General features: G+C 42.4%; 1 protein-coding gene across 2 annotated transcripts; it reads left to right on the forward strand.

Annotated features, from left to right (window-relative positions):
• Positions 1–1,552: 1,552 nt before the first annotated feature.
• On the forward strand, positions 1,553–13,675 carry LOC104920051 (polypyrimidine tract-binding protein 1). 2 transcript variants are annotated; one of them, XM_027275246.1, is made up of 16 exons: positions 1,553–1,671; positions 2,433–2,486; positions 2,679–2,706; positions 6,500–6,560; positions 6,749–6,921; positions 7,383–7,529; positions 7,759–7,929; positions 8,227–8,337; positions 8,465–8,645; positions 8,737–8,814; positions 8,980–9,137; positions 10,530–10,563; positions 11,659–11,751; positions 12,039–12,255; positions 12,536–12,613; positions 12,834–12,966. In XM_027275246.1, the coding sequence occupies exons 1-16, from the start codon at positions 1,664–1,666 to the stop codon at positions 12,964–12,966; spliced, it is 1,725 nt and encodes a 574-aa protein (XP_027131047.1). In that variant the 5' UTR covers positions 1,553–1,663. The 2 variants fall into 2 exon arrangements, with proteins under 2 accessions (XP_027131047.1, XP_010730505.2); XM_010732203.3 differs by having other exon boundaries at positions 1,664–1,671; positions 2,676–2,706; positions 12,834–13,675.
• The last annotated feature ends 1,241 nt before the right edge of the window (positions 13,676–14,916 follow it).

Raw genomic sequence — 14,916 nt, forward strand, 5'->3', positions numbered from 1 at the left:
TTTGATTGTGTTGTAGCCTACCAAAACCAGTACTGTTTCTCATTGATAACTCTAAGTGGTGAAATCTACTTCACGTGTGCTTTCAATCTGAAGCCATATGTAAGCTAGAGCAGAGTTCCCCTTCCGCCAAAGACAGCTAAAACTGGATTCTCCCCACACTTGATCACATGTGGGATGAAGGTTTACCCCGTATATAAACAATATAGCTTGACTCCCTTAATCTTGAGTGAATTTTTTCCTGTTTATTTACATATTTACCTTACAGATTAAGATTTTATATACAAAATACATGATTATCTTATTAATATATGATCCATTCTTGATTTATCTACACAGTAATGTATAAAGTATGGTTTGGTAAGGTGAGTACTTTTACTTTTGATACTTCAAGTACCTGATTCTGTACTCTTATTTAAGTTTGAGTACATTATAAGTACTTATAATTGAGTATTATTACACTATATTATTGCTACGTGTATTCACCACTGTTCTTCTTCCACCACTGTACATAACATTCTTCTTTAAATGTTTTCTGCTCACATGTACTGTATATGTATAAGATATTATTATATATTTAACCATGAGTCACTTATTTCCACTCTTCAGCAAGCTGACCTCTCTTCTTTTACTTTTCCATCACATAAAACTTCAACCTAAAACCACTTTATATAAATATACAGTATGTATGATGATGCTGTACTGGAAATTTGCAGCGGCCTTCTTTTTCTCCCTACTTTTGATACTTCAAGTACCTGATTCTGTACTCTTATTTAAGTTTAAGTACATTATAAGTACTTATAATGGAGTATTATTACACTATATTAGTGCTACTTGTATTCAGTGAGCTTAATACATCTTCCACCACTGTACATAACATTCTTCTTTAAATGTTTTCTGCTCACATGTATATATATGTATAAGATATTATTATATATTTAACCACGAGTCACTTATTTCCACCCTTCAGCAAGCTGACCTCTCTTTTTTTACTTTTCCATCACATAAAACTTCAACATAAAACCACTTTATATAAATATATATATATACAATAGTGTGATGATGTACTGGAAATTTGCCGCTGCCTTCTTTTTTCTTTTTTCCCCCTACTTTTGATACTTCAAGTACCTGATTCTGTACTCTTATTTAAGTTTAAGTACATTATAAGTACTTATAATGGAGTATTATTACACTATATTAGTGCTACTTGTATTCAGTGAGCTTAATACATCTTCCACCACTGTACATAACATTCTTCTTTAAATGTTTTCTGCTCACATGTATATATATGTATAAGATATTATTATATATTTAACCACGAGTCACTTATTTCCACCCTTCAGCAAGCTGACCTCTCTTTTTTTACTTTTCCATCACATAAAACTTCAACATAAAACCACTTTATATAAATATATATATATACAATAGTGTGATGATGTACTGGAAATTTGCCGCGGCCTTCTTGTCCCCCCCTCCCCGCACACAAAATGATAGCCGTCTTGTCCAATCACGGCTCGAGCAGACGCTTGTCCCCGCCCACTTTTTGGCTCTTGAAAGCGGCTGGACTAATCAGCGCTCGCCTCGGCGTGTTCAGCCATTTTGTAAGAAAATCAAGCAAGTGTGCCGCCCTACCTTCGCTTCAGACCTGCAGTTTTTTTCTTGTGCAATGGACGGGTAAGTGGGGAAAGAAACGACACTTAAAAGACTACATTTATACACTTATATACCTCTTTCGGTTCATTTCTTTTTATTAATTCGGTTCTGGGTTTATTAAACCGTGTTTGAGTCCGGTTGGTTGTCTGACTTTAGCCGTTAAAAACCGGGAAAGTTTTGAAACAGTTTTTTTTTTTTTCTTCTTCTCATCAAAACATGCAACAGTTAGCACGGAGCTAGCGACAGAGCTAGCCGTTACGCGAACGAGTTTTAACGGACGTTTTTGACGGTTAACGGGATTAGAACAAACCAAACTTAAAGAGTTAAGATGTTTAGACTTTTTTTGTTTTGTTTTTTTGTTTTTTTTTACCCTCCCGCTCGCGGTGCACCGTCGTGTGCCAAACGCAGCCGTTAACGGTTTAGTCAACAACTGGGCTAACCGTTCCTTTGGTAACGTTAACTTCAGGTTTCAGCCTCGAGCAAGCTAAAGCAACGTGTCTCATTTCCGCATTCATTTGTCTTGTGTGTGAGTGCCAGGGCCATGTTGAAGATGTCTGGCCTGAACATTTCACGTTGATTGAATCAGAGAGAGAGAGAGACTTATCTATTTGAACAACAACAATAGCGTATTGTTTTTAAATCTGGCGTATTTTCACCTGAATTCGTAGTTTTTCGGTTTTTGAACTCGCCTTGCAAAAGACGTAAAATTTGTTAAACCTTTTAACTATTATTAATACTTGCAAAAGTCTGAAGTTTGTTCTTATGTTTTTTTGCAACTACAGCCGCCTAGACGCTGACTTGTACCCTCTGGGATCCGGCTACGTCCCTGAAATTGAGTAAGTATTTTGTATAATTTTTGCATGATCGGTTTCGGTGCTTTTCTGCATTTTTAACCTTCGTACTTGTTTCTGAATGAGGAAGTTAAGCTCGCTTCTGGTTGAACATTCTTTGTTTTTGTAAAGAGTTGTTCAACAGGATCTCGTGATCGATTAATGTTGTTATGCTCTTTTCTTTCTCTTTCGCAGCAGTGTCCATGACATATCAGTTGGCACAAAGGTAAGCACATGTTTGTTTTTATTGTTTTTATCTTTCTCTCATTTCACTGCTGATTCTTGGCTTGAATACCAAGAGTAAAAGTGGTCTCTGCAAATTTTACATGTAGGTTTAAAGGTCCAGTGGGATTTGTAGTCTTTAAGACTGGCTCCTATTTTGGGTGCCTTTTATTAAACATGCACGTTTTGTGCTGTAATGCAAATTATTTTCATCAAAGCAGCTTTGAGATCAGATAATGAGTTTTCATTGTGTTTCTAGCTGCGGTATGGAGTTTTTATGTGTCTCGCTGTGGCCATTAAATTAATTTTTTAAGAAAATGTGGGTTTGAGATTATTATTTTTTATTTTTTAACAAGTCAGGGTGGAAATGGGAAAAGAACTGTGCCGTCATTGGGGACTTGAATAACATAGTTTGTCAGTTTCCAAGAGCTTCCTCTGTAATTACAGAACTGCTGTCCAAAGCCATTTCTCATGTGTAATGAGTTTGCAGTCGCAGACAGGCTCTCCCTTTTTAAAGATTTATGATATACAACCAAATGGTCAGCACATACAGGTTAAAAAAAAAGCAACTCTCCCAAGACTGTGGACATGGAATATTTGATAATTAAATTACAATAGATTATCTGAGGTGGGGCTCTGTGTGTTTTCCTGTCCTGTTTCTGCTGGGCTGTGTGGCTGTTGGGGAAATGAAACTTCCTGTTGTGTGTTCTTTAATGGCCCGCTGGCCTTACTGGAATGTTAAGAAAGCGGCTAAATCCCATCCCACCGCTTGATATTTGTTCTCGTTTCACAAGTCATCGATCAGCATCGGTAAAACAAATGAGTCTGCATGAGTCTGCTCTCAAGGTTTGTTGTGTTTATGGAACAGAATCGGCAGCTCCTCTCCATGTTTGGGTTTGCAAGCGATGTGTGCCAACTTGTTGAAAGCGGGAAAACATTTTGTTTTTTGGCAAACTGCTGGTTGTTAGCTTGCATACCCAATAAAAATGCCTGCTTAAGCAGTGATCCTTGGTAACAGGCCCTGGAGCAGCTATGTGTAGGTGGAGTAATTGAACCCGACTTAGGGCTGTAACCGTCCTCCCGCAACAGTCCTCGTCCTCCTGGGCAAAGGTCTTTACACTGTTTAAACAAGCGCTCCGATACACACGCCCATAATGGGGACACACCCCACCCCCTCTATTCATTTCAGTAATGCCTGTTGTTTTCCAACATGTTAACAAAGCACGAATTAATGTGTGCTGATCAGTGCCGGAGATCTGACTCCTGGGTGACTCTTTCTTTCTTTCTTTCTTTCTTCACTTTTCCTGTTTTCGGGATTTGATGTGCTGTGGTAATGATGATGCTGAGTTATGGAGCGCTGCCTTGCTGGAATCTGTAATTATTCCGTCTGGGCAGAGTGTCTGGCATTCCGCGGTCCGCATTCCAATCTCCCCCCTTCAGCCCCCTGGTGAGGCTCAGCTCCCTGCCCCCTCCACTGGCAAAAGGCTGATCAGAGTGAACTAACATGTCCGTACCTGTGCTCCTCTCCTTTGTGCTTTTCCCGAAAGATTACCATCCCCCTCCCTCCCCCGCAGCAGAATCCAAAATAAGGTTGCTTGCAGACGCCGATAAATCTTCTTAGATTTAGTTTTCCTTTAAAGGATCTTAATGGAGTGTTTGTATTTTAACAAGGCTTTAAAAAACCGAGATGTTCATTTTCCTCCTTTGATGCAATGCAAACCAGGTGTGGTGTGGTGTTTGGAGCAGGGAAATGGCCCCTGGTCTATTTTCTCCTTTTTACTTAAGTTCAAGGTAGGCCATTGTCAGTAAGAGGAAGCCGCTCAACAGTTTGAGCATGTGAGCCAGTAATGTGTCATTGTCTCCTGAAGGTTACTATTATATTGTCAGCGTCCTGAGCAAACAAAGGATGTGAACAAGTCGATACACATTTAGTGGGATTGTGTTTGGAAAAAAGGGTTTGGCGCTGTGTTGGAATCGACTAACAAACTGTTTTTAACTTATTTTTCTTCTGTTGACTTTGTAACTTTTTCCTTTTGTGCTGCTCTGCACTCCCTACCACACGAAAGCTATAGATGTAGCCTATTCTTCAGTCAATCGTTGCACAATCTGCTGTTTTGTATGTGACTGGATGTTCCTGCTCTGCACTGTGGACTGCCTTAGCTTCGTGGTTATTATTAGAATGAGGAAGTCGGGGGAGAGAGAGAGAGAGAAAGCCATGGAACAGTAACCATCAGTCCCCAAGAGGAAGTTTAGCAAAGCCCTGGAAGCAGGCCTGATCTTTCTGCTCTTCCTGTTTGGAGTTGGTCTGCTGACTGATAATGTGACACTGCCTGCCCACGACCACCGAGTCATGCTGGAGCCACTTCCTGCATTTCTCATGGCTCGCATCTGCCCATGGCACACTTAATCAGGCGAAAATATTATTTTTACATTTTCTTCCCACCAACTAGAACAAACTCTCTACTGCAAGGCTGCAAGATGTTAGTGTTTGACACCAATATGAGTAAACGGCCCACTCCCTTTTTAATAAAACGCACTCGTCTCCCATGTTTAATAAACTGTGCATCATATAATTCTGATCTCTTTTGTCAGATGTTCTTGTATGCATTCCATTTATGTAGAGATTTGAACATTGGCCAAAGTAGCCCCCCCCCATCCCAAAGCCTCAATGAAAAGGCCTAGGAATGTCTCTTGTTGCTTTAAGTTCATGAATTGCAATAGCAGACCCTGTTTGTGTGTGTGGGCCTCAGAGCGAGACTGACCGACTCAGCCAAGCCATCTGGAAGTCAAAGGGTAGTTTATGCTACTACTTACAGTGTTGTGTTCTCAGAGCAACTCACTCAGTACCCCACACCGCCCCTTTCTAATCTTTTAGAAGCAACACCAAATGTTTTCTCACATCACCTCATTCTTGCTGTTATGAGTAGACTTTGCCGTCTGTTTGGAAACCACCTCCAGCACCTTGCATATGTATAGGCCAAGTTACACAAGGTGGAGAAGAATGCTAGTAAACCTGTAAGACTGGTTGTTGTTAAAGGCCTCCAGGGCTCTTCAACTCCCAGAGTGTCCTTGGGGCTCCATATGTGTATGTGCTGCTGTGTAACAATGCCCCTAGTCTCAGCCTGAACAGGACCTTCATTGTAGAGTGTTGTAGAGCTTAGGCTGCTGAGCCACTTCTTGTGACTGCTATACTTCATCTCCCGCAACCACAAACAGACGCACAGCCCTGAAGCAGCACTTTATATCTACTAAAGAGAGAGGGAGAGAGAGAGGACCGGCGAAGCTGTTCCAGCCAACAGTAAACTAGTGTAGGCCGGGAGTATCGTTTTGTCTTCCAGTCCAGGGAGCTTCAGCTTGTTATCCTTCCTCATAATAAGAATTGTGAGAAGATGAGTTGGTACTGACTGACAGCTGCTGTTAAGATGAGCTTTTGCTGCTGTGTAGTAGCTGTTCCTCGTCAAGTGTAATTGGCAGTAAAACAAGATAATTTGGCACTTTGCCCCTGGCTCATCATGTGTCTTTAAGCTTTTAAACTCTGCAGTACTGGGAAGTGTATGGAAAACCTGATTTTTTTATGATGAAAAGTCAAATATCTAAATAGGTCACTTTATTCTTCCTGGTAAGGAAGGTGGAGTTCTTCTCAGGCGTGTATGCTCAATCCTCTTTTGGTTATCAGATTACTTCCTGCTTTATCACACAATGGCTCTGTAATATGAGAGCCGTGCTCTCCACCTGCCATGCTGTGCCCTCATTGGTGAATGCACTGAAGTGAACCATTGTTTTCTCTCCTTCTGCAGAGGGGATCCGACGAACTCTTTTCTTCCTGCATATCCAACGGGCCCTATATCATGAACTCAGGTAGGGGGGTTGCCATGGAGGGGTGAATCCTTTTTTTTATTGAAGTGCTTGTCGTGTCTGGTTTGTTTGTGTTGCCATGACGATCAATCCATTATTCAAGACGAACCAGAGCCTTCTGTTCCCTCCCTGATTGTATCTGCCTCTGTTTTCCCCCCCTCTCTTTTTCTCTCTCTCTCTCTCTCTTGCAGCCAATGGCAACGACACGAAAAAATTCAAAGGTGACGTTCGCAGTCCTGGTGTTCCATCACGTGTGGTCCACGTACGCAAACTGCCCAATGACATAAACGAAGCTGAGGTTATTGGACTGGGGCTGCCCTTTGGGAAGGTCACCAATCTGCTGATGCTGAAAGGGAAAAACCAGGTAAGGAAAGATATATGCAGGTCTGCTCACCAAACCTGTACGTCTTGCACTCCTGGGTGAAATGTCTCTTTCGGCCTGGGACTAGGGATCGGCTTTCTAGCGTCTCTGTCCTGACCTGAAAATTCTGACAATGACCCTTTTGTGGCATCCTCGTGGTTTGGTGGGTAGGATGAGAATTCTACATGCTGAGATTTCCTGGAGGAAGACATCGAATCCCTCTTGAATGTGTTCATTATTTCCTGTTTTCTATCACCTGCAGTTGTGTGTCAAAACCTTTTTTTTTAAGGTGTCAAATGAGATTTGGCTAACAGTGACGGGCAACAGAAATGCTCATAATTAGAAAGGTGTACAGCATACCTAGAAAATGATTAGAAATGCTCTAGAAGTATAGCCGCAGAGTGACAACTTATTATGTGACGGGAGAAACCAATTGATTATGTTTCCGTGGTCCTCCTCTGCAGGCGTTCTTGGAGCTCAACAGTGAGGAGTGTGCACAGACGATGGTGAGCTACTACTCCTCTGTCACCCCTGTCATCAGAAACCACCCCATTTACATGCAATACTCAACCCACAAGGAGCTCAAGACAGACAACTCCCCCAACCAAGTGGTAAGGGCTTGCACTCTCACACACACACAGTTTTTCATGTTAACTAAATGCAGAAAATAAAAGATTTCTCGCTTACGCCTCTTTTTTAAATACTATAAACAGCGCAGTGTAATGTTTGTGTCTAGTAGTTTTACTGCCTTTAACAAAGAATTCTCACCCACATTCGTTCATTCATTACTGTATCATTTCCTCACCCATGCTGAGAAGTTCCTCTGTTATTTCCCTGCAGCGTGCCCAGGCAGCACTGCAGGCAGTCAATGCACTGCATGGAGGCGGGATGGGAAGCATGGCCATTCCCGCAGACACAAGTGGCATCGGAGGAGGAGGAGCCCAAAGCCCTGTCCTCAGAGTCATAGTGGAGAACCTCTTCTACCCCGTCACCCTGGATGTGCTACATCAGGTACAGGCAGATTTTGTAATTCAGCCGAGCCAGATTTTAGTTTTATATATTATAGGCTTGACAGTTTTATTCTTTAACCTGGCCTTGTACTCTGGATGGTGGGCATTAAAGTGACACCCACTATTTATTACATCATAATAATGTTTGTCCTTGGCTCACATTTACTCCAAACTGGTAGTGCTATATAAATAAAATGTTGGGAACAATGGGTATAGTTTAAAAAATAATGTATGCAAATATACCCAAGTACAGTTGTAATGAGTTGTCCTCACTCATCGTGCTGTCTCCTCTCTCCAGATTTTCTCAAAGTTTGGCACCGTGCTGAAGATCATCACTTTCACTAAGAACAACCAGTTCCAGGCTCTGATCCAGTATGCCGATGGCATGACCGCTCAGCACGCCAAACTGGTAAGACTGGTACAACCAATGCTCTTTGTCCTGGAGTGTTTTTTTCACTGTTGCATTATCGTTTGTACACCGTGGGAAAACTCATCGCGTGCGTTGTCTTAAACCGAATGCGCCGAATCTGTTTCAGTCTCTGGAGGGACAGAACATCTACAACGCCTGCTGTACCCTGAGAATCAGCTTCTCCAAGCTCACCAGCCTCAATGTCAAGTACAACAACGACAAGAGCAGAGATTACACCCGACCAGACCTCCCCACCGCAGACTCACAGGCCTCCATTGACCACCAGACCATGGCAGCTGCTGCATTTGGTAAGATTTAATGGACAAATAACATCTGTCAACACTCACATCTCGATGTAGAAGTTTGTGTTCTTATCTTGTTTGTTGCCTCTTGTTCCAGCTGCACCAGGCATAATCTCAGCCTCTCCCTATGGTGGAGCCCATGCCTTCCCCCCAACTTTTGCCATCCAACAGACAGGTAAGTACAATGACATGTGGGTCCCTTATGCAAACATGTGCCGCTATGTACAGTATTTAATTGGCTTAGACACGAACACTTCATGTATTTTGAGATTCCTCTTACCAGATCTCTTGAGTATGAGGATAAGAAATTAAAAGTAATTAATATTTCTGTTCCTCATAGGTCTGTCGGTGCCTGGCATTCCCAGTGCCCTGGCGTCCCTGGGTGTGGGCCACGGTGGCATGGCCGCTGCAGCAGCGGCCGCTAGCCGGCTCGGCCTGTCAGGGCTCGCTACCTCTGGGGGACACAATGTCTTGTTGGTCAGCAATCTGAACCCAGAGGTCAGTACAGTTGAACAGTTCTGTGTATCAGTGCAATGTTTAAAAAAAAAAAAAAAAAAAAAAATCAAAATATTACAGCGCCTTTTGTTTACACTATGGTTCATGAAGCTGGATCCAGTATTTGGCCCCACGCACCTCCCCAGTTCCCATCACCTCATGTGATCAGACTAGTTGGAGTTCCCACAGTTTTTAATCAGAAGGGGGGTCATCGAGTCGAAACCTCTTCTCTTTCAGGACCTCTCTGTGTTTGACCAAACCTGCTGCATTTCTGACCTGCCACTTTGCTCACTGTGAATTTTAAGTTTATTCAAAACACTAACTTCTTTTTTTAAAAACTTACCATTTCATATCTTCATTTTTTTGTCCATTAGTTGAAATCATTCTTGAGTTGTTGGAGAGACAATATTACTTTTTTTGTACTTTTTGTATTTGTAGAAACACATCATGTCTGTTATTTAGGTCATTTATATTGATATAGTTTGTAGTATGTATAAGTAGTCTGTCACACTCATTACATTACTGTAGTTATTGCATTAAACATGTTAATTTTTTAAGATCAGCTTAAGTCGGAACAGGATTATAAAAATTGATCTTCACGTTTGACTGTTTTATTCTAATGTAGTCTTAAATCCTTATCAACAAACAGAGAATGTCATTCAAAAGTACATATTGTCTCTGCCTTTTTCTGTATTTCATTGTTAATCTTTTTTTCTCTTCTTTTTCTCCTAGTGTTCCCATAGTGACAGTGCATTTTAATTTAGCCAGTTCTACTGTCTGAAGCACTACATTTCTTTGTGTATACTGACCTTGTTTTTTACTTCCTTTTTTCTCTCTCTTCTTTCTCTGTCCCCTCTCCCTCTTTTTTTGTTGTTTTCAAATCCCCTCACCTCAACTCTTGCCAACTGACTGCACGCCCCATGACCAATTGTTCCTTCTGTCCACCTCTCCCCTCTGCCACTCCTCTGTCACTACCACAACCACTCCTCCTCTTCCTACCCACCCAACCCCTTCTTTGTCCCCAATTTGGACATCACCCACAAATTGAAAACACGACAAAAAACGCAACATTGGCACCTCTTTGGTCCCCCCCCAATCCTCATCTGTCCTTCCTCTATCTTCTTTTCATCCACCTCATCATCTGTTCCCTTCTCCCTCCTCCTCCCACGCTGTTCGAATCCCCCTCTTGTCCTCTCTTCATTCTCTTCGTCCCTCATCTCCTCTCCTTCCTCCATGGTACTGTGGCCTTCCTGTGGACCTCGCTGCCTGTGGCCTGCGGACATGTCCCGACTCCACTCCACTGTCCTCCACTCCGCTCCGTCTCTTTTCCCCTGTCCCCTGTTCCCTATCCCCCTTTGGCCCCCTGCCCCGCTGCTCCCCCTGCTGTCTCTAAAGAGCGTTACGCCACACTGCCTCTTTATTCTTTTCGGTACGTTATCATCCTTTCATCTCCTTTTTTATTACTACTGTTACCTCGCAAGGTGGGCATGTCTTGTCTCATGTTGTTGGCTTTGTTTTTTAACCACTGATGGCTCATCATCAGGCAACAGGGCTATGAAGGGTGGGGGTGTCGGTTGTTTTGGGGTTTGTATGACCTGTTTTGGTTGTTGTGGGTTTGTGTGAGGAAAGTAAGGTGAGAACACCACACAAAGCTGCAGCATTTCATTTCATTTTTAACCGCAGCAGTTGGCTGTCCAAAAAAAAAAAAAAAAAAACGTGCAGTTTTTCATCTTCAAAGAGCAATAGCCCCTGAACGGAAATATTGCCACACTAAATCGAAATGCAGGGATCATTTTGTTTGGGAACGAGGCGAGAAGCTGATCTCAATTCTAAAGCGTCACCCTGAGGAACAGGATAAAAGTAAACACATTATTTGGTTCCACACGGTTCAAATTTTAAGCCATGAAAATTCATCAAATTAAATTTTTGTCAGGTTGATTTTTTTTTCCCCGTGGTTGCCTTGAGACACTCAGCACCACAACATGTAAAGATGAAATGCTGCCGCTTTTTTTTAGTGATTGTGAGTTGACATATCCCTCGGATTATGTCACCATATTATTCTTTTGCAGTCTGTCTCAGTTACTGTGGGTATGTGCATGTTTAGTTTATTCCTGCATGTCTCTCTATTAGGCCCTCAAGTTGGTCAAGAAATCAACCTTTTCTTCACTGTAGAGCGATCAAACTGATCAGAACAACTCATTTTACCACTCTTTTGATTTTTGCCCCGTCAAATCACTATCTCTCTTTTTAAGCATAACCATATTAGCAGTCGGCCTCTGTGCTGTTGTTACCCAAGGGGGCTCATGTAGGATTGTTCTAGAGATGCAGAATTAAACGGAAATCTTTAGAATAGCCTGCAAATGACTTATTAATCAGCCAGTGTTCATTCAGTAGCAGTATAAATATCGATGTCCCCGATTTGATGGTTTAAGTAGATTTTGTTGCTGTGATTGGCTGTGTGGCTCCTGTCAAGGCTGCGACGTGTCGCTCTTGTGTTGTGACTCCCTCCTCTTCCCTCCTTTAGGCGTGTATGGCGACGTGATGAGAGTGAAGATCCTGTTCAATAAAAAGGAGAACGCTCTGATCCAGATGTCTGATGGCACACAGGCTCAGCTAGGTAGATACACTCCAGCCCCGCAAAGTCACGACTTTCCTATCTTTGATCTGTCATTTTCTTTCATCATGGTTTCAGACGTTCTCGCCTGAGCCAACGGAACAGTTGATTGTTTGATAACTGTGCACATCCAGAGTATCAGATTATATATTTTTTAATTAAATTGTCCTTTTTGTTAAATGAATAGATATAAAACTGCTTTAAGTATGAACGTACAGTTAAAATTGATGTGCGAATATGTGCGGTGTTATTTCAAAACAAGCATTGACTATCTTCCTAATGTTTCTCAGCTATGAGCCACCTGAACGGGCAGCGTCTTCATGGCAGGGACATGCGCGTGGCGTTTTCCAAACACACCACAGTGCAGCTGCCCAGAGAAGGCCACGAGGACCAAGGCCTCACAAAGGACTACAGCAACTCACCGCTGCACCGCTTCAAGAAGCCCGGCTCCAAGAATTACTCCAACATCTTCCCGCCCTCCGCAACGCTCCACCTCTCCAACATACCGTGAGTGCTGCCTCATTTTCGTTTTCACTCTTTGTCCCCAGCAGCTTTTGTGCTGTAAGCTTTTTCTTTTTTAGTCCGACTCTGTTTTTTTTTTTTCTATATTTAGTGCTCGGGATTAAGTAGTTGTGACTATTTTCTAAACACTTCCACTCCAGAGGTGCATTTTTAGATTTAATGATCCCTCTTGTGTCCTCTTTTACCACACCAATAAATAAACACAGCAATGTAAACCTACGTTAATACTTTGTGATGACTCTTTGTTATCCCTCTTTGCTTTCAGGCCGTCTGTGGTGGAGGATGACCTCAGGAGGCTTTTTGCCAGCTCAGGAGCCACAGTCAAAGCCTTCAAATTCTTTCAGTAAGCCTCAATCCAGTTTTTCTTGAATTGTTATGTCCTGAGTGTTGCTTGGATTCTTGTCTTTCTTCAGAAAACTCTCCAACCTTTAGAATTGTTATTCATCATTTCTCTATGCAAAGATACCTTAATCTTCCAAGTACAACAAATGGCAAGCAGCCCTGCCAGAAACGGGCAACATGGCGACATTTTAAGAACACACTGTTCTTTCTTTGTTCAACAGAAAGGACCGCAAGATGGCCCTGATCCAGATGGGCTCAGTCGAGGAGGCGATCGAGTCCCTCATCGAGTTCCACAACCACGATCTGGGAGAGAACCACCACCTTCGAGTGTCCTTCTCAAAGTCCACCATCTGAGTGCCTTTCCTTCCTCCCTCCAACTCTACTGGCATCCCAATGCTCCTGTAGTCAAGGTTGCCTTTAGTGGAAATGGCCAGCATTACATATTTATGGCTGTGGTTCTTTGTAGAACGTTGCGCCCTTCACCCACATTCTTAATTATTCCCCCGTCGTTAAAAGGTCCGGGTAGAGGATTTAGTCGGTCCTACTTGTTGATTCTGGTTCTGATTCCTGGTTTAGATTTTTGTCAAACTTCTTTTTGAATACAAGGGCCTTAAGTCCAAGGTGTTTTTAAATCAAAATGTTTTCGTCATGCACAGTTGGCTACTGTTTTACACTTTTTGTATTTGAGCTAGACCTGCTAACAGCTGATTCTGGGGCATTATGACTTTAGCCTGCCTTCCCTGCGACGATGTCGGCACAAGTGTGACGAGCAGTGTAAACCCAGTAGGCCCAAACATAGCTCAGGAATCAATACGTGGAATCAATGCGTGCTTCTGATCAAATCCCTTGTTTTGAAAAATTGGAACTGGTTCCAGTTCAGGACATGTTCTCGGTACCCAAACTTTAATTGTTCATTTGTTCCATCGTAAAATATTAAGTGGGGTCCAGAGACACGGGCAACTTTCTGCAATGAAACCAGATCTATTGGAGGTAAAGTAGGGGCAGCTTGAACTGTCACTTTAGACCAAATCGCTTAAAAAAAAGAAAAAGAAACAAGACAAAAAAAAAACACCCTCCACCGTGGATGTATGCTTGTATGTGGATTGATCGTATCCACACCAGACACACTTCAGCATTCCTTTTACATGATAGTCGTGTGGATATATCTGTGTGTGTGTGTGTGTGTGTGTGCCTTTTTTGAAATGCCACTTTGAACCTGTTTGGCCAGTCAGAAACGGTTTTTGTTTTTAGCTCACAGACCACCCAGCAATTTATTCCCCCACTATCCGTTTTTATTTCTGTCCTCTTGTAACGTACCCACCCTCTTTTTTTTTTTTTTTTCGCTTCGGGGGATCCATACCACTAGCTGAAGTTATTCAATAAGGACACGTTTTCTTCTTTCGGTATCTCTTATCTACAGCCCTGTGCCTTACTTTGCCCCCTACCAGATGGCCTAAAGCATTGCGCTGGCTTCATTTGGACCAGACGTGGCTCTCGGAGCCTTTTTTCTCTCATGCCTTTTTGATATGTACCAGCATTGTTAAAACGGGAGGGAGGGGGGGTGGAAGTGGCTCATTCAATCTTCTTTAAGAACACAAATGTTTATCTAAGGGTTTGTATGCATATATCCCCCATTACATGTATGTAGAAACTATGAATGTAAGTCAGTTTAGATGCCTAATATTTTTGCTAGGTGATGTTAGCCTTGTTTAGGTGTGTCGTGGCAGGAGTCGAGCTGTATCCAGCCCTCCTGTCTCACAGTCCCCCCTCACCTCCGTTCGAGTCCTTTTCTCTGGCGGTGTTTGGGGCCTCATTTAACCATATTATGTTCATCTATATGTGGACACATATAAATATATATTCATTTATCTTTTTCTTTTAATGTTTAGCATTTACATGTGTATCACTTCTACGCTTAACTGATACCTATATGTAGTGGCTGGGTTCGATCATTATCACAGTGCCTTTTTTAAATCCCGAGGCTGAAACATGTTCTAGGCCTGGTCAGTTGACTTTGTTTACCTCTCATTCAGGTGTTTTGATCTTAACCTGTCTGCAAAGATGCCTTTATTCCATGATATTCAGGTAACTGTACCTGTGAGGGGGCAGCTTGGAGGCATTTGTCAATTGAAAGGAACAACAGTCTTGGACTGTCTTAACAAAACAAAAAAAAACCCAGTGCATTTTTTTTTTCTTACAATCAGAATTCAGGATTACAGGGTGGGACAGCCCCCCACCCTATTCCCTGTCTGTGTCCCCTTACACCACAGTCGGGTCCTTTAGTGCACTTTTCCTCAACGATAG

Source organism: Larimichthys crocea, chromosome XXIV (genome assembly GCF_000972845.2).
Source record: "Larimichthys crocea isolate SSNF chromosome XXIV, L_crocea_2.0, whole genome shotgun sequence".
NCBI lineage: Eukaryota > Metazoa > Chordata > Actinopteri > Sciaenidae > Larimichthys > Larimichthys crocea.